The following is an 18,703-nucleotide window of genomic DNA, read 5'->3' on the forward strand; positions in this document are numbered from 1 at the left end:
ATTTCAACTGAAACTCATGACCCCAGCCTTTGAATCTACTTCCACAAATAGCCCTGGGTGTTGTTCAGTCCCCACCACCATTGCCTGCCGTCCATCTTGTATTCTCTTAAACTGGTGTTTGTTAAAATGGTCCTTAAACCACATACATTGGAATAATGTAGAACACTTGTTAAAATTTCAGATCCAGGCCTTAATTACATATCTACTACACCAGAATCTCTGCTTGATGGAGACTAGTTAGTCCACATATTTAACGAGTGTTTCAGGGCATTTTACACTTACTGAAGTTTGAGAACCACTGCCCCAGATGTTGGGTGAATAGACATTGAGGGGTTCGAGGCTTTATAGTTTCCTAGAGACTTTATGTATCAACCTGGAAATAGTTTTCTCATTGGGGAAAATGTATTCTGAGAGCATATAGCCAACTTAAAATTTAATTCTTAGAACATGGTTCATTTGTCAGAGACTGCCTGATTTGAGTCTGTTTGTGGTTTGTGTGTTTATTTATTTATAATTCTGAACGATTTTTCCCAACCCCAAGCCCTTGGCAGCCACTTTTCTACTTTCTGTTTCTATGAATTAGTCTGCCCCCCCCCTTTTTTTTAAAGAATTCCATATATAAGGTTTCATATATAAGAATTCCATATAAGTGGTAAAATGCAGTATTTGTCTTTCTCTGTCTGGCTTATGTCAATGAGTATAATGCCCTAACAGTCTACCCATTGTTGTCGCAAATGGCAGGTTTCCTTCTTTCCCATGGCTGAATAATATTCCACTGTATATATTAAGCACATCTTCTTTATCTGTTCATTCATTGATGGACACTTAGGTTGTTTCCTTATCTTGGCTATTGTAAGTAATGCTGCAGTGAATATGGGGGTGCAGGTATCTTTCTAATATCCTGTGTTCTTTTTTTTTTTCTCAGATAAATACCCAGAAGTGGGATTGCTGGATCATACAATAGCTCTGTTTTAATTTTTTGGAAAACTGCCATACTGTTTTCTGTAGTGGCTGCAGCAATTTACATCCCACCAACAATGCAGAGTGTTCCCCTTTTTCCACATTCTCGCCCACACTTGTTATTTCTTACCTTTTTGGTGACAGCCATTCCAGCAGGTGTGAGGTGATATCTCATTCTCTGATAATTGTGATGTTGAGCACCTTTTCATGTCCGTGTTGACTGTGTGTCTCTTGGAAAACTGTCCAATTCCTCTGCGCATCTTTTAATCAGATTGGTCTTTCCCTGTTGTGTTGCAGGAGTTCTTTATGTTTCAGATATTAATCCTTATCAGATACATGGTTTACAAATATGCATTTTCCCATTTCTAGATTGTCTTTTTATGTTGTTAATGGCTTTCTTTGCTATGAAGAAGTTTATTAGTCTGATGGTATCACTTGTTTATTTTTGCTTTTGTTGCCTTTGCTTTTAGTATCAAAACGAAAATTTATTTGATCTTTTAAGAGTTGGAAAGAGAAAAGAAGGGTGATTTCCTCCCATTTTTCCCAAAGGCATATAAAATTTACTGACTTTTTTTCGTATCTTATTAGTTATCTTTTTGGTTTTTGCAACAAAAATAGCAGGGAAAAATGGAGGAGATAACTGAAGGAGGTAAATGGTCCTAGCTCATACCCAACTTTCTTGGAAATGTGTCCCCTTGTGTCTTTGTGATTTTGTACTAGATGTCAGTAGACTGTTACTGGTTTATAATTAACAGTAGTCTTAGGATAACGCAACTAACACTGGCTTTGAAAAATTATAGATTATATGCATTTTATCTGGAAAGAAGAAAAGCAGACTGGAAATCTGTTCTTTAGAGATCAGAACAAATGATGAGGGGAGATGGTTTGCAGGCTTAAGATTCAAACCTTATCTTTTGTTCTTTTGGCCTAATTCAAGTCTCTGAGTGGTTTTGGTAGGTGTCATTGTGTAAAACAATTGCCACTAGCCTGGTCTTCTCTATCACCTCTGAGTATTCATCTGTATGCCTTTGTCCTCTTATAGCCAGGCTTTCAAGGATGAATAAATTATGTGAACATCTGCCATTTACTTAGGTTTTTCTTTTTAACAGCTACTTGAGACATATTTAAACAGGTGCTGGGATACCTCATGAAAGAGCATAGAAAATGAAACATAACAGCAAGACTGTGTATGAGGTTGCTAAGATAGGTATGAGACATACTTCTAAGGAGCAATTGTTGAGAATTCATTCTTGGCTTTGTTCTTCATCTCATTATGGATATGCAGTTCTGTCATTGGTAAACTTTAGTCTTACCTAGAAAAATTGAACAGCCGTCATTATTTTTTGCGGCTCAATTTAAATTTATACTTAGTTGTGTAAATGGCATCCTTTGAATTAATAATAGCATTTGTGTTTCACTTGGAAAGCCCTCAGATATTGTTTAGCAATGCTGCAAACCAGAAGTTCTCCACTCTGACTACATATTAAAATTGCTTGGAGAGCTTTGAAAAATAAGCAGTGCCCTGCCTCAAAACCATTGAATTCAAATAAGTGGGTATGTGGGGGGTGGGGCTCTAGGAAGTTTTTTTTTTTTTAATTGATAAAATCTCTCCTGGTGATTTTGACGTGTGGCACAATTGAGAGTAAGTATATTTAATCACTGGTTTCTCAAATGATCTATACTAAAGGGTTAGTTTTTTGGTTTATTTCTAATCTGTTGTGAACTGATACTTCTAAAAAATACAATTATTATTAGAAAAGTGTAATTAAAGAAAAGTGTAATTAAAGAAAAGTGTAATTCAGGGTTCAACAGACCTAAAAATTACTGCATCAGATTGCTGTAAATGTTTCTAAGTGAACCTATAACAGTCAGCTTGCAATTAGCTCTGGTTCTCGGCCACAGTTGGTGTAACACTGTTTTAAACCATTACTGTGCTATGGTAAGCTGTTAGTTACTGATATCAAAATGGCATGCAAGGCAGCCTTACCCTTGAGACTTTCTCTTTATAAGGCCCAAACTGCAGGAAATTATAGCCTTGTATTCCTAAGTATTGTGGGAAATTATTTTTGCTAACCATTGACCTATAATCTGCTTTGCTTTAAACAGTGCAAAATTCAAACATGATAAAAAGAAGTAGTAGTCCTTTTGTAACTTTAGGGAACCAGAGATCACTAGATAAGCAAACTAAGTGTAAAAAGGCGTTAGTCTGTCTCTTTGTAAACTTGATACCAACCTACGCAGATATCCTTAATTTCACATTATGATCATAGTAACTTGAATTTAAATAGTGCTTTGTGATTTTCAAAATATTTTATAATTTTTTTTTGTATTTTCATTTAAATTACATAATTGATCTTTATAACAACCTTACGTAGGTGGTGAGTAGGACAGAGTATTTACACTTACTTTGCAGATTGGAAAAGTGAGACATTCAACTCACAGGATGGACCCTGTCTATCACTCCTGTTTTAGTGGGAAAATAAAACTTGAAACTGGTTTCCTGACCCCATTCTAGTTGTGTCACTATACTGTGAAGGTATTTCCAGAAATATAGCAACTTCTGACACTGCAGCACTGTTCAAGTGACATGATGGCTTAAATTCTGCTGTGTTTTAGACAGCTTCTCTAATTTTTCAGAAGAAATTTAAGGCATATGCAGATGTATGATACAGTCTGCACACATTTTTGTAGGGAAAGAAACTAAAGCATTGTCACACAAGAGGTGAGTGATAAAGAATAGGTAAAATTTAAAAAACGATCTCTCTTTGTTTTTTGTTGTTGTTTTTTTTTAACTGCAGACTTTGTTTAATATGGTTGTAGAAGTACCTCGGTGGACAAATGCTAAAATGGAGGTATGAATATTTTCTATTAATATCAAATGGAAATTATAAGTAATAATGATATAAAAACTTTGTTTCAAGTCGTTTGGCATAATATTTTTGAATTTCGCATGGTTGACAAACTACTTTATGATACAAACAATTGAAAACACTTTTGTGAACTTTGAATCTCATTTCTAAAAGCAAAATAGAGCTGAATTTTTACTTTGAAGCACGTGTTTTCTATTTTTGCCGTTCTAGTTTGTTATACACATATTTATTTAATTTTCTTTGACTCTTCTGTCTTTGAAAATAACAAATCTTTTCAAGGTTTATTTAAACAGATTCTGAGATATATTTTTGTTCATAGATACAGTTGAAATATACTTATTTGGGAATCATGGCAAGTTTAGTTTGTAAGGACTTAATTGTCCTTTAGATTTTACTCTACCAGGAACGAAAACATTTTATTGGCCAACTCTTGATCAATGAGCACTACGAGTGTCTGCTAATTCCCCTGGTTACCTTTTTTTTTTTTTTTCTTTTCTATCTTTTCATGAGGAATGAACCTATCAAGAACTTCCCTTTTGCTTTTCAGAATTTTATTGTTCCATCTTCAGTTAGGTAAGATCCCTTAAAGTTCTGAGTGAAATTTAATTTGTGGCACTTAGTTTCTTTCATTATTTAAGTCTTTTCCTATAGCTTTGGATGCAATGGCAAATACTATTTAAAGTATTTTAATTAAAGATTATTATGTAGGTATGTATTTTTCAGAATTTATATTTAGAGAATTGTCACTAATTACTAGCATTGCTTTGGTTAATATTTTGATAGGGAAAAGTAAAAATAATAGGTTCTTTTTTTGGTCTTCCTTCAGAATGTTTCAGAATTCTGGCTACTTTCTACCTCAGGTATAGGATCAAGAATCTGAGAATCTACCTAATTTAAGCAGTGTTTATTCACTAAAAAATGGCTTCAGTTATTCTTTATAGGATAGATTTTTTTTTTTTTACAAGGCAGTTTGAGTATGTTTGATAGAAAGAAAACAAATGAAATTACTTGGTGAAAATTAAGTTAACCTTTTTATCATAAGATTGATGATAAGATGCCCAAAATTAGTATTTATTTTCACTAATTTTTACTAATTAAAAAAACAAAAACGAAACAGCAAGTAGGTTAATCTTTATCCTCTTGCCATTTCAGTCATTCTGTTATTTGTATTAGAAATGAATGCATAAATAATAGAATACTTAAATCTATAATGGGATGTTTCCTTTCCAGATGTTTTTTCTTACACAACACTGTAAATTAGAAATGAGAGCTGGCTTAGCTTATTTTACAGTGTCTTTGACCAGTAAGTTAGAATATAAATATTTAACCTGATAATACCAGATTTAAAACATACAATTTGAATATAGGATTAATCATTTCTCATTCTCCTTCCCCCTTTTTTCCATGATCTGTGTAGATTGCCACGAAGGAGCCATTGAATCCCATTAAACAAGATACAAAGGATGGCAAGCTACGCTATGTGGCGAATGTCTTCCCTCACAAGGGTTATATATGGAATTATGGTGCCCTCCCTCAGGTAACGTTCTTGTAATAGTGGTAAAACTTCTCTGTCTTCTGAAAAAATTTTCTTGTAAATCCTGCGGACTACTTGAAGTTAAATTGGTTCTGAGGACGTGTCAGTTTGACAGATTTGTAAATTTAAAATTTTTTAATGGGGAGTTTCATTGTATCTGTAAATTTTTTTCAAATTATATATATGTCTGTACTCAAGTTCTTGGAGTTAGGGATATAGAACACTCATATTTGGCATTTTGAACATATTTCCTTTTCTGGGCTTGGCTATTAACAGTCAGTGAAAAATGTTTTATCGCTTTATCTTCAGTCATTTCTTTGAATGTGACAAATTATGCTTTTATATACCTTCATATGTGATAGCATCCTTTCTTATCCCACTTTGTTTTCTTTTCATGTTTCCTCACTCCTGGAAAATGATATCTCCTTCCAAATTATTTAGTGAGTGAAACTCAGAGTATATAGAATGAAAATTTTGTCTAGGCTTAGTGGATATAGAAAAGTATTTGTCTGTATGATTATAAGAGCCATCTATATTAGACCATCTATCTGGATATTTAAGCTTTCTATTTTTATTTTATCTATTAATTTTAATATTTTACATGAAATTCCAAAATTATTTTGGAGAAATATCTGAAAAAAGGGAGACTTGCTTTATCCAACTCAAAAAACCAGCTGCCCTTGTAGAATAAATATTTACAGGGGAAGAAAAAAGAAAATTGTTTTCTAAAGAGTCAGCCTGCCTTTGATGCATTTAGACCACCCACATGGATATGTTCTTGGTTAAAACAAGCCTTTCTAAAATGATGTACTAAGAAAAAGAATGTCTGGCCTGTTGAAACCATGAAGGCAGGTGTTCTGACTCCCCAGGTGCCTAAGTAGACATTCGGTTTGACCTAGCAGTAAAAGGGTAAAAAAAAAAAAATTTGTTAAGCTTAGGGGATACTGTCTGTAGGAGAGGATGTATGGATGAGGGGAAGGCCAAAGAAGCATTTGAATTAGAGAAAGACAAAAACAGAGACAAAGTAGGCAGGGGATAAACTAAAGTTGATGTATTTGTTTATTTCATTAAACATTTATTAAGTATTTATGTGCTAAGCAGTGTATGGGTGTTGGGTATACAAAGAAAAATGATATATTAATATAAGGCAGCAAATATATATTAATGAAGGCAGCAAAATACGTGACTGAGAATGTGGGTTTTGGAGCCATACTGCCATGTAATAGTAATGTGATTTTGGTTAACTTACTGTGTCGTTCTGTGGCTCACTCTCTTTACCTGTTAAATAGAGATGATAAAATACCTATTGCATATGGTCATGTTGAGGTTAAATGAGTTATCGCACATTCATCTTAGAAGAGTGCCAGATGGATAGGGATCACATTATTACATCTACTATTACTTTTTTATTATATGATCTTTCTTCTAAAGGAATTCAATCTCATGGGGGTAATCAGCAACTGAACCACTGGTTCCCATAGAGCATAATAACTGCTACTAATCATCTACTAATTATGAGCTTTTGTAGTTTATCTAAAGTCCTGACAAATTTTTTTACTCCTCCAGATATGTTTGAATTTTCAAGATGCTCCTACCTTCGATTATGTTAGTCTGTTAGGTACAGTAGCTCTACTTTAATTATAACAGAATTAGACTGTGGCAGTCTCTTAATGCATCCTGAACTATTGCCTACTGAAATTTAATACTCCATCCAGCATCCAAGATAACATTTTAAAACTTAAATCTGCTAATGTTTTCCTCCTCTAAGAACCTTTTTGGTGGTTTCATATTGCCAAAAGGATAAAACATGATATTCTTAACATGGCTCTTCCACCCTGCCTAATCAGTCTGGCCTCTGCTTTGTGCTCCAGCCTCGTTTTGCAACAGTTGTCTTTTCTTGCTTCCATTTTACCACAGCGACTCCTTCAGTGTTTCCAATTTCTCTTGTTTCTACACCAAGCCTTCACAGAGCTGTTCATTCATTCAGTACATGTTTTTTGAGCGCCTGATGTTGCGAGGCAGGGTTGTCAGTACTGGAGTTAAAGTAGTAATCAGAATGACAGAGATCCTTCTGGGTCTTTTATTCTGGACAGAGTGACAAGGCAAAAAAAAGTAATAAAATGTACAGTGTGTCAGATGGTGATAAGTGTGTTGGAGAACGATAAAGCAGGGAATGGGGCTATAATATATTGGGATTGTTGCAGTGTTAGATAGGGGGAAGACCTCAGTGAGTAGGTGTTGAGTGAAGACCTCAAGGAAGTAAGGGGACAAGTAGCATGGACCCCTAGGGGAATCCAGCAAGAAGCAGCAAGTTGTAAAGGTCCCAAGGTAGGAGTAGGCCTACTGTGTTGAATAACAGGAAAAAAGGCCAGTGTGGCTAGAATGGAAGTGAGGAAGAATAGACCTGTATTACACTCTCTGCCGTTTTTAACCGGAAATTTTTACTATCTTTTTAAACCCAAATCCAAAAGAGTATGTTAGTCTTTAGCAAAAGAATATACTGTCTATCGCATTGAAGTTACTTACCAAACAAAAATAACTAAGTTGATTAATGTTTTTTTTTTTTTTAAGTTTATTTTTCAGAGAGAGTGTGAGCGGGAGAGGGGCAGACGGGGGGCGGAGAGAGAGAGAATCCCAAGCAGGCTCCACATTGTTAGCACAGAGACCATTGGAGGGCTCAAACTCACTAACTGTGGGATCTTGACCTGAGCTGAAATGAAGAGTGAGACACTTAATTGACTGAGCCACGCAGGCACCCCTAAATTGATTATTGTTTATAGAAAATTGAAATTAGACCAAGTGTTGATGGGATGGGATAATTGTATCTATTATCTTTTTGCTTCATTGTCAGTGTCAAGACAGAATTAATCTTTTAAAATGATAGCCAGCCCCTGATCCCATTTACGTTTTTTATTTCATCTCCAGCTTCCCATCCTTCTCCTCCAGCTCCCTCACTCTTACACTGGCCTGTGCACAATTCCTCTTGTTCCCCAGGCACACTTGTGCCTCAGGCCTTCACATTTATTGTGTCCTCTGGCTTGGAACACTCTTTCTCAGGTACACACATGGCTTACCTCCGTTATTTATTTATTTTTTTTATGTTTATTTTTTTGAGAGAGAGATTGACAGAGTGTGAGCAGGGGAGAGGCAGAGACAGAGAGAGAGGAAGACACAGAATCTGAAGCAGGCTCCAGGCTCCGAGCTGTCGGCACAGAGCCCGACGTGGGGCTCGAACCCATGAACCGTGAGATCATGACCTGAGCTGAAGTCAGACGCTCAACCGACTGAGCCACCCAAGCACCCCACATGGCTTACCTCCTTAAACGTTTGCTCATAAATGACCTTCATGATGTCTGCTCTGATGATCCTCTAGAATTTTAACCCTGCCTCCTTAATTTTTGTTCTGCTTCATACTTTATTTTTTCCCTTTTCTATAGAATCTACCAACTTCTAACACGTTCCATAATTTAGTTATTTATTATATTTGTTGTTAATTTCTTCCAGCTAGAATGCAGACTCCAGGAGGATAGGGATTCTTTCTGTGTTGTACATTGACATTTTCCAACTAACTGCTTAGCTTAGTGCCTGGCACAGAGTAGGTGATTAATAAATATTTGAGAAAGGGTAATGAATTCATTGTGTGTGTTGCATTTGTTTCATAAGCTTGTATGGTATTGGATTTTGCCGTTTTCTTATGCTTTGTCTTGTAACAGCAGGATATGTGTTAAGAGCAGTTACCAAGCCAGCCGTGCTTGGAAGAACATTAAGCTGTAGAGTATTGTTTAAGTAGGAGTCTCTCTCACTTACTGGTGATTCATCAGTGTGCTGTGTTTAGTTCAGATCTGTTGAACCTTGATAACTTCTCCCTCGCTGGCAGTAGTGCTGTCCCCAAAGGTTGAGTTCGGCCTGAGCAGAAGCTTGCTTTGTTTTCTCCCAGTTATATTTCCATGTATAATGGATTATTCCAATGTTATATCTTCTGAGTGAATATTTAGGAGACCTGTTAATGTTAGTGGACTGGGTAATGTTAAAGGACTAGAATCATGAAATTTTAGCTTTCTGTAATTTTTTTTAATAAACAATAATATTTTTTAGTTGAAGTATAGTTGATATACACTATTACGTTATTTTCCGCTGTACAGCACAGTGATTGGACAGCTCTGTAAGTTATGCTGTGCTCACTACAAGTGCAGCTACCATCTGTCACCATATAATGCAGTTACAATACCACTGATCTATCCCTATGCTCTACCTTTCATCTCTGTGACTTACTCATTGCATAACTGGAAGCCTGTACCTCCCATTCCCCTTCACCCGTTTTGCCCACCCCTTCCCTTATCCCCAAGATTTCTTCAGTATTAATGTAATGCTGTTGTGTTTATTATTCATATGTCATTATGAATGTGGTTTATTGACCCCAAGTATCGATTAGTACCACCTATTAGTTTTATAACCTGGAACCAGTGACTCAATCTCTTTAGGCCTATTTGTACATCTCTGTCATCATACCACCCACCCCAGAAGGTTATTGTCAATATCGAATGGGATAATCAAAGCAAATGTTTTAGTTCCATAGTTAGTTTTCAAGAATATTATTTCAATGTTGACACTGTTGCTGCTGATAGTAGCTGCTAATAGTAAAACATCTCATAGAGGCTTTTGCTTCAGATCGAATCTATTAAAATAGATAGTGGCTAGGTAGATCCTACTTCCTTTGATCTGGTTATAGGAATCCTGATTAATCAGGAAGTAGCTCTCAAGAAGCACCTGTATATACAGCTCTGTACAAGTCAGTTATGTTTCGACCTAAGGCCCAGAGCATGGTGACTACAGATGTATTGATTAATATTTATAGATTGTAAATAATGATACCAAACACCTGCACAAGGTTGAGAAAGATTTATTTTAGGCTAGATCAATAATCTTTGTATTTTGATTTATTTATTTTCATAGCTTATAGTCATCTTTTTTATGAGAGTAACATTATTTATATTTCTGCTGATAGTTTCTCATTTTTTTAATGTTTTTCTTGGGTCCATGCTAAAATTTTTCTATATAGGTGGTATACATACGTATGTACTGGTAGGTATATACCTATAAGTCAGATTGCCTACTATGCGTTGCACACTTATTTTACTAAGTATTGTCAACTGTTTACAAAAGACATTGTTACAGTGTACACACCCATTAGCAGTATATGGGGTTCCAGGTGCCTTACATTCTTACCAGTACAGTTGACCCTTAAACAACATGAGTTTGAACTGCATGGGTTTGAATCCACTTATATACAGAGTTTTTATAGTACAGTATTATAAATGTATTTTCTCTTTATTATGATTTTCTTGATAACACTTTCTTTTCTCTAGCTTACTTTAAGAATATGGTATATAATTCATATAAAATATAAAATGTATTAATTGTTTATGTAATTGGTAAGGTTTCTGATCAACAGTAGATTGTTAGTAGTTAAGTTTTGGGGAAGACAAAGGTTACAGTCAGATTTCCAGCTGTGCAGGGGTTTAGCATCCCTAACCCCTACATTGTTCAAGGGTCAGCTATATTTTGCATTATTAGATTTTTAGGTTTTTGACACAGTGTCATGTTAATGGTTTTAATTTTTATTTTTCTGATCAGACTAGGTATCTTTTCATATATTTATAAGTCATTCATGTTTTCTCTTTAAATTACCTATTCTTGTCTTTAGCCCATTTTGTATTGAGTTGCCCTTTTTCTTATTTAGTTGTGGAAGTTATTTCTATGTTCTGAATGCTAATCTTAACTTTTGGGAAACAAATACTAAGATTTGGAATTTTCTCTTGTGGATATTGAGGGTTTTTTTAGTTGTTTCTCTGCCTAGTTATACAGTTAGGACTCCACAAGAGGGCGTCATCAAAGTTTTAAATTTGTCAAGATTTCTTCTCCTGGTGATTACTTAAAATTATACTATATAATAAAGTTAAGTTAGAAACCATTTAGTGTGAATCTCTTTTTGTAATAAAAACTGAGGCCTGTGCATATAAAGCATTAAAGACAGGACTGGAAATAGAATGAACCAGTCTAGTGTTTTGCTGTAAAGGAAATCACGAAGAACTTGCCTTAGAAGTGACAAGATTGTAGAGCTTGCACTTACGTACTTATTTCCTCAACAGGAGGAATCAATTGATAGATAATATGGAAAGTTGAGTTCTGAGAGGAATATAGACCAACCAATTAACAAATGGAAAGACTTACTAAAACCATATAGAGTACAAACTTATGTGACGACTATTTTTGTCTCAGTTCACGGAGAGAATTTCTTAAAATTAAAGCTGATCAAAATGAGCTAAGTTATCTCATGAATTTGTGAACTTCCTATTCACTGGTAGTATTCATGTAGATTATGAATGACCACTAAACTAACAATCATAGAACTCAGGACTGAGATGTATCTAGCAATTGTCTCTAGCCATTTTTTTAATAGGTGAGGAAACAGGTCTGGATGTTCTGGCCAAGGTAGTTTGTGACTGAAGTAGGACTAGAATCTAGGTCAGAGTGACTTTAGCTTATCACATTTGTTGCCTGAGAGTGAAAGTGAAGTTAAAGGAGGTTCAAGAGAGGATTCCTGCATTAGGAAGGAAGAACCTTTCAGATATTTTTCTGCTTCTGCTTCTGGCTTTTCTGATTTCAGTTATAGTTCAGTCCCATCTTGGTTTCTCCAGCACATTAAGATTAATTTTATAGCATTTATGACAAATGCTGTACCATTTATTAACATGACATTCTTCAGGGTATTGACTGTGTCCTATTCATCTCTGTTCCTAACTCCTGGCCCAGAGTAGGTACTCAGTAAATATTGACTGTGTGAATGAATTTCTACTTGGGAGATTCTGAGAGTAAGAACAGGTATTTAAAAGAAGAGAACCATGAAATAGAATAAGGTTTTATCTGAAAGTAATTGCTGATCAGTTGCCATTGAAACTTGGGCATCATAGCCTAATAATTAATACCTTGAGTCTCATCCCATTGCCACCATTTAGAAAATGTGAGCTTGGGAAACTTAAGTTCTTTATGCTTCAGTTTACTTATCTGTAAAATGAAGTTAACATGTGTGGGGGGGGGGGGTGGTTGTGTGTATCATGCAGAAAGTGCCTCTCACCTAGAACCAATGTGTTTATGTCAGTTCTTCTTATATTTTGCTAGTAATATTAGTATTTGGGGTAGTGACATCTTGGTTTACTGATTTTTTTTTTTTTTTTTTTTTTGGTAAGGGTGGGTTCATTTTATTCCTAAATATAATTAGCACCAGAAGGAAAATATTGGAGTTTATCTAGGGTTTAGCTATAAATAAGGGTATATTTTTAAAATTATCTTTATAAAATTAGAAGAACCAAGCTTGGATAATCTGAAATTACCTCTAGATAACAGTCCTGAGGTAACACAGTCTCTGCGTATCTTGTAATGTAAATCTGAGGAAAATAATTTTGGGGAGCTTCCACATTTCCATTTAGAATTAGGTAATTATGAGGCTTTTTGGGAACGATTGTGCCTAGGAGATACTTAAATTTGGTAACATTTCTGTTAGTGGTGTGCATTTATAAAAATGCCCATGTGTATATTTTGTAACCAACAAGGTATATCTTTTAAGTAAACTATAGAGTTGACAATTTTTTGTCAAGGTCTTGAGATTTGATGGCAAAATAGAGGATTTTTTTTAACTGAAATGAAATGAGACAAAAATAGATTTTTCTTTTATTTGGTGTAGATACTATCTTGTTCTTTATGAAGGCAAAGCTGTTTTTTTGTTTTTTGTTTTTTTCCTAGTAGAAGTCATTTAAAGAATAGGAAGTGTATTTTCAAACACGGAAAGCTAGACTCAGTGCTGTTACCATGTCAAAGGAAGCAGTGAATGATGGAAGCAACAGTTTAGGCAGCCAGTGGAAATGGCATAGACAGTGGAAATCTCTGAACTGAAACTTGAAAAGTGAGCATGAATTTACATGCTGACTCAACTTGGAAGAAGAGTATGTTTGTATTTTCAGATGTGATTACACAGAAAAATGAGAGGCAGGAGGGAGGAAATACTGTAAATTTGTCTTAATTATTATGATGTTTAAGGTTTTACTGGCATGTTGGCATGGAGCTTGTGTAGTTTCTGAAAATGTTTCCTTTGGATTACGACTGCAAAACTTTGATCATGTGGAAAAATTGAGATACATTTTAGTGAGTATTAACCTATATTTTTGCCTCACTTCTCCCTTTTTTTTTAGACTTGGGAAGATCCCTGTCGAAAGGATAATAGTACAGACTGCTGTGGAGATAATGACCCTATTGATGTTTGTGAAATAGGCTCAAAGGTTTGTTTTCTAGACAATGCTGTTCTAATATATGTTCTAGTTTATTCATGCTGTAGAATTTCAGTTCTCTTTAGTTCGTCAGCTCTTCTAAGTTCTAGCCTATTGATCCCTCTGATACGAGTCCCTTTTTGTATCTTTATTTCTTTCTCTTACACTAGGGGTTGGTCAACTGCAGCCATGGCAAGTCAAATATAGGGCACCACCTGTTTTTATTAGTAACACATTATGCCCATTCACTTACGTATTGTGTGTGGCTGCTTTTGCACCAAAGTTGGGGAGTGGTAGCAGAGATCGTGCCATCCACAAAGTCTAAAAATAACGACTATCTGAGTTTTTACAGAAAATGTTTGCTGAGTCTTGTCTTTAGTTTCCTTACCATTATCCAGACAGGAAATGTAATACTGAGTAAAGCCAGCTGGTACTCTTGTTTTTGTGTCTGCTTCCAGGTTGCCAAGACCTACTGAAGGAGAATAAAACCTACAGTTTCATAGGTTGCTGCTACTTCTAGAATTCTGTGTGTTTTGGGTCTATTCTTCTATTGCATTTCTTGCTAATATTTGTTGTTCTCTGCAGACATTCAACGGCTTGCACTTCGTTCTCACCTAAAGGCAGAACATTTTGTCTTTAAATTTTGTAGAGCCCCTAGAAACCAGCAGATAAGAGCTCCCTTACCCTTCTTAGACAGCCAAACTACCTGGGTCCACACACATTATTTCTTCCCTTTCTTCTCTTACTGTGAGAACTGTCTTTCTTATGTGAGACCTGGGCTTCTACCTGTGCTCTAGATCCTGCCCCTTCCTGCCTCTTGAGTGACAGTTTTCTTATCCCTTCTCTGTTCTGTATTCACAACTTCTCTTTCTTTATTGGCTTCTTCCCCCTCACATGAAGACTCACAAAAAGAGTTTTCAACACTCATCTTCATCGCTACTTTCCACTTAATCTTTAGCCTGCTTCAGAATTGTTTCCATCCCCCATTATTTCTGTGAAACTACTCTCACAAAGGTCCCTGCTAACTTTCTTTAACCCAAATCTAGTAGGCCTGTTTCATAGGTTTTGTCTATCTTGAATTTCCCTTAGCATTTTATACTGTTAACTTTGTCTTTCTTCTTGAAACAGCCTCCTCACTGGACTTTGTGTCATAATATCTTGGTTGTGCTCTAATTCTGTTTTCTTCTTGATTTCTTTTTCAAGCTCCTTAATTCTTAGGTATTGGTTGGCCTGAGGGTCATGCCTTTGTCCAGCTCTTTTCCTTTAATTGGATCTACCTTTATTTTCCTTCCAAGGGAACAGAATCTTTGTTTTTCCCTGGTTTTGTTTTTATCTTTGACCCAAATTCCTTCAACATTTAGAACTTTTTGTTCCTTTGGTAATATTTATTGTTCAAGAAAATTGTAGTTATGTTAATGGAAATGAAATCAAGCATGAACCTTCCCTCACAATCCTGCTGTCCCAATAATTCATTTTGTTTTTTATCTTTTCCATGTTTTCTTCCTCTTGGGATAAACATATAAACATTTTGATTTTGTTAGACGTTTTTTCCAGTTTATTTTCTGTTATACAGTTAATAAAGTTAAAGGCTTTCCTGAATATAGCTTTTCCTTTTTTCATTTCTTTTGGGACAACTGGATATGGGGGGCAGGGTTTTTAGACTGGCCTCTCAAAGCTGTCTGCCCTAATCCCTAGAATCTGTGAATATGGTAATATAGCACTCCCTTGATAATATTATTTTATATAGCACAGTTTACTTTCAAGTAGGATTATCCTGGATTTCCCGTGCAGACCCAGTGTAATTAAATGAGCCCTTAAAAGTAAGGAGCTTTCTCTTACTGGTGGGAGAAGAACTCAGAGGTTCAAAGTGTGAGAAGTACTGATGTGCCATTGCTGGTTTGAACATGGAGAAGGGGGCACATGAAAAAGAATGCAGTTGGCTTCTAGTTGCAGTGAGTGGTCCCTAGTTGACATCCAACAAGTTAATGGGGTCCTCATTTGTACAACTACAAGGAACCAACTTTATGTGGATTCAGTTTTTGAACCTTCAGATCGGTGCTCAGCCTGTGCAGCACCTTGATTTCGCCTTTGTCAGGCAGTAAGCAGAGAATCTAGCCATGTTGTGCTTGGACTTCTAACTCATGAATACTGTGAGATAATAAATTTAAACTGTTTTAAACCTTTAGGTTTGTCATAATTCATTATACTACAGTAGAAACACAGGATAACAGGCTTTAAGCCGTTTTACTTGCCATGGTTTTCTTGTATTGATTGGGTCCAGCTGAAGTTTTACCTCCTTCAAATTTGGAATCAGAACTTTTGTGGTAGACCACTGTTATATCCTGCTCATACCAGGCCCTTGAGAAGTTAGCAGTTGACAAGTATGAGCTGATAAATACAGGTAGAGCCCAGAGAGAAAAAAATATTATCTGTAGAAGACTCTTACATTCTAGTTCATGAATGTGTTATATCTCTTGCTCTTTACTTCAAGGAATAAGTGATAGGATCTCCATTTCACTGTTGAGAAACCAAGTCCTAAAACATTATGTGAAGTAATTTGCCAAACACCTTTACGAATGATGGAGAAGGAATTCAGCTTCATAGTATTTATGACTTAAAAATCCTGTGTTTTGAAATCTTTCCATAAGAGCTAGAAAGGTTGATGATAATTCCCATCTGATTCTTCCTAAAAGCTTTGTGGCACACCTACATTGTTTGAGAATCTCAACTCATTTTTCAAGAATGAACTACAAGAACTGCAAGAATTAGTAACAGGCTCTTCTGGAGCCATTGATTTCCTTGGAAGGGTAGACTGATAGTTTTATAATGGAACTGGGAAAATAGGTTTTATCTTACAGCCAGTGCAGTGTATTCCTTTAGTTAATGAGACCTGAAACAATAGTAAATATGAAGTAAGTGTTAATCACCATCTAAAGAATAGGTCTTGGGGCATCTGGGTGGCTCAGTCAGTTAAACATCTGACTCTTGATTTTGGCTCAGGTCCTGATCTCATGGTTGTGAGTTCAAACCCTGCATCAGGCTCTGCACTGACAGCACTGACAGCATGCAGCCTGCTTAGAATTCTCTCTATCCCTTTCTTTCTGCCCCTCCCCACCCATGCTGTTTCTCCCTCTCTCAAAATAAATAAATAAACACTTACAAAAAATGAAGACTAAGTCTATGTTGGTATGGTGCTCCTTTCTTTGGTGTCTGGGTATGCAAAGAGTCCTTAAATCATCTGTAAGGAACATCATGGTGGAAAGCATCTTTGAACACCACACTGTAAATGGACAAAAGGGAAGGGAGCAGAGTCCTGGAAGTTGATAATAGAGTTAGAGCCACAGGATACAGAAAATTTTAAGGCTGTTGCAGTTCCTTGAGAGATCATGTATTATTCATTTGGTGTCTAACACTACTGCATAAATTTGTTGAATTGATTTAGAATGAATTGAGTTATGGAGGATTCATAAGAGTTTTACCATTTGTTCTTAAATATCTTATTCTCAGTTTTTGGTTTGATTGACAGTTTCCTTTCTAGTCTTTAAAGGTATTATAGCAAGGCAGTGGTTTGTCCAATCCCTTTCTGTTGCTTATGAGATTAGAGAGCATGTATCATTCTGATGAAACTTGATAATCCCAAGACATGTTTCCTGTTTGCTGGTGTAATCAGAAACATCTCAGATCTGCTCTTACATTATATGAAATTTCAAAGTAGATTAATTTTTGTGAATAAAAATAAAACAGTTTACAATGTGCTATCTTTAAATTTTTTTCCTAATCAATCAAGCTTATTTTCTTTCTTTCTTTCTTTCTTTCTTTCTTTCTTTCTTTCTTTCTTTCTTTCTTTCTTTCCTCCTTTCTTTCTTTCTTTCTTTCTTTCTTTCTTTCTTTCTTTCTTTCTTTCTTTCTTTCTAAGAGAATTTATTGCCAAGTTAGCTAACGTACAGTGTATACACTGTGCTCTTGGTTTTGGGGGTAGATTCCTGTGATTCATCATTTATATACAACACCCAGTGCTCATCCCAACAAGTGCCCTTCTCAATGTCCATCACCCATTTTCCCCTTCCCCCTTACACACCCCCCATCAACCCTCAGTTTGTTCTCTGTATTTAAGAGTCATTTATGGTTTGCCTTCCTCTCTGTTTGAAATTATTTTTTCCCCTTCCCTTCCCCCATGGTTTTCTGTTAAGTTTCTCAAATCCCACATAAGAGTGAAAACATATGCTATCTGTCTTTTCTCTGATTGACTTATTTCACTTAACATAATACCCTCCAGTTCCATCCACATTGTTGTGAATGGCAAGATTTCATTCTTTCTCATTGCCGAGTAGTATTCCATTGTATATATAAAACCACATCTTCATTATCCATTCATCAGTCGATGGACATTTGGGCTCTTTCCATAATTTGACTATTGTTGATAGCGCTGCTATAAACATTTGGGGTACATGTGTCCCTATGAATCAGCATTCCTGTATCCTTTGGGTAAATTCAAAGTAGTGCTGTTACTGGGTCGTAGGGTAATTCTATTTTTTATTTTTTGAGGAACATCCACACTTTTCCAAAGTGGCTGTACCAGTTTCCATTCCCACCAACAATGCAAGAGGGTTCCCATTTCTCCACATCCTCGCCAACATCTGTTGTTTCCTGAGTTGTTACTTTTAACTATTCTGACCTGTGTGGGGTGGTATCTCAGTGTGGTTTTGATTTGTATTTCCCTGATGATGAGTGATGTTGAGCATTTTTTCATGTGTCTGTTGGCCATCTGGATGTCTTCTTTGGAAAAGCGTCTATTCAGGTCTTCTGCCCATTTCTTTACTAGATTATTGGTTTTTCCGGTGTTGAGTTTGGTAAATTCTTTATAGATTTTGGATACTAACCCTTTATCTGATACATCATTTGTAAATATCTTTTCCTATTCCATTGGTTACCTTTTAGTTTTGTTGATTTTTTCCTTTGCAGTGTGGAAGCTTTTTATCTTGATGAGGTCCTAATAGTTTGTTTTGCTTTTATTTCCT

At 35.7% G+C, this 18,703-nt stretch overlaps 1 protein-coding gene across 2 annotated transcripts in view; it reads left to right on the forward strand.

The window, feature by feature from the left end:
- PPA2 (inorganic pyrophosphatase 2) overlaps nt 1-18,703 on the forward strand; it is a 96,261-nt gene that overhangs the window by 19,073 nt on the left and 58,485 nt on the right. The window contains exons 4-6 of one of the 2 annotated variants that reach the window (XM_030313327.1): nt 3,759-3,812; nt 5,248-5,367; nt 13,611-13,697. In XM_030313327.1, the coding sequence (XP_030169187.1) occupies nt 3,759-3,812; nt 5,248-5,367; nt 13,611-13,697 (261 nt within the window). The remainder of the gene's footprint in view (nt 1-3,758; nt 3,813-5,247; nt 5,368-13,610; nt 13,698-18,703) is intronic. The other variant, XM_030313328.1, reaches the window with a different exon arrangement.

The sequence above is a fragment of the Lynx canadensis genome, chromosome B1 (genome assembly GCF_007474595.2).
Source record: "Lynx canadensis isolate LIC74 chromosome B1, mLynCan4.pri.v2, whole genome shotgun sequence".
NCBI classification, from domain to species: Eukaryota; Metazoa; Chordata; class Mammalia; order Carnivora; family Felidae; genus Lynx; species Lynx canadensis.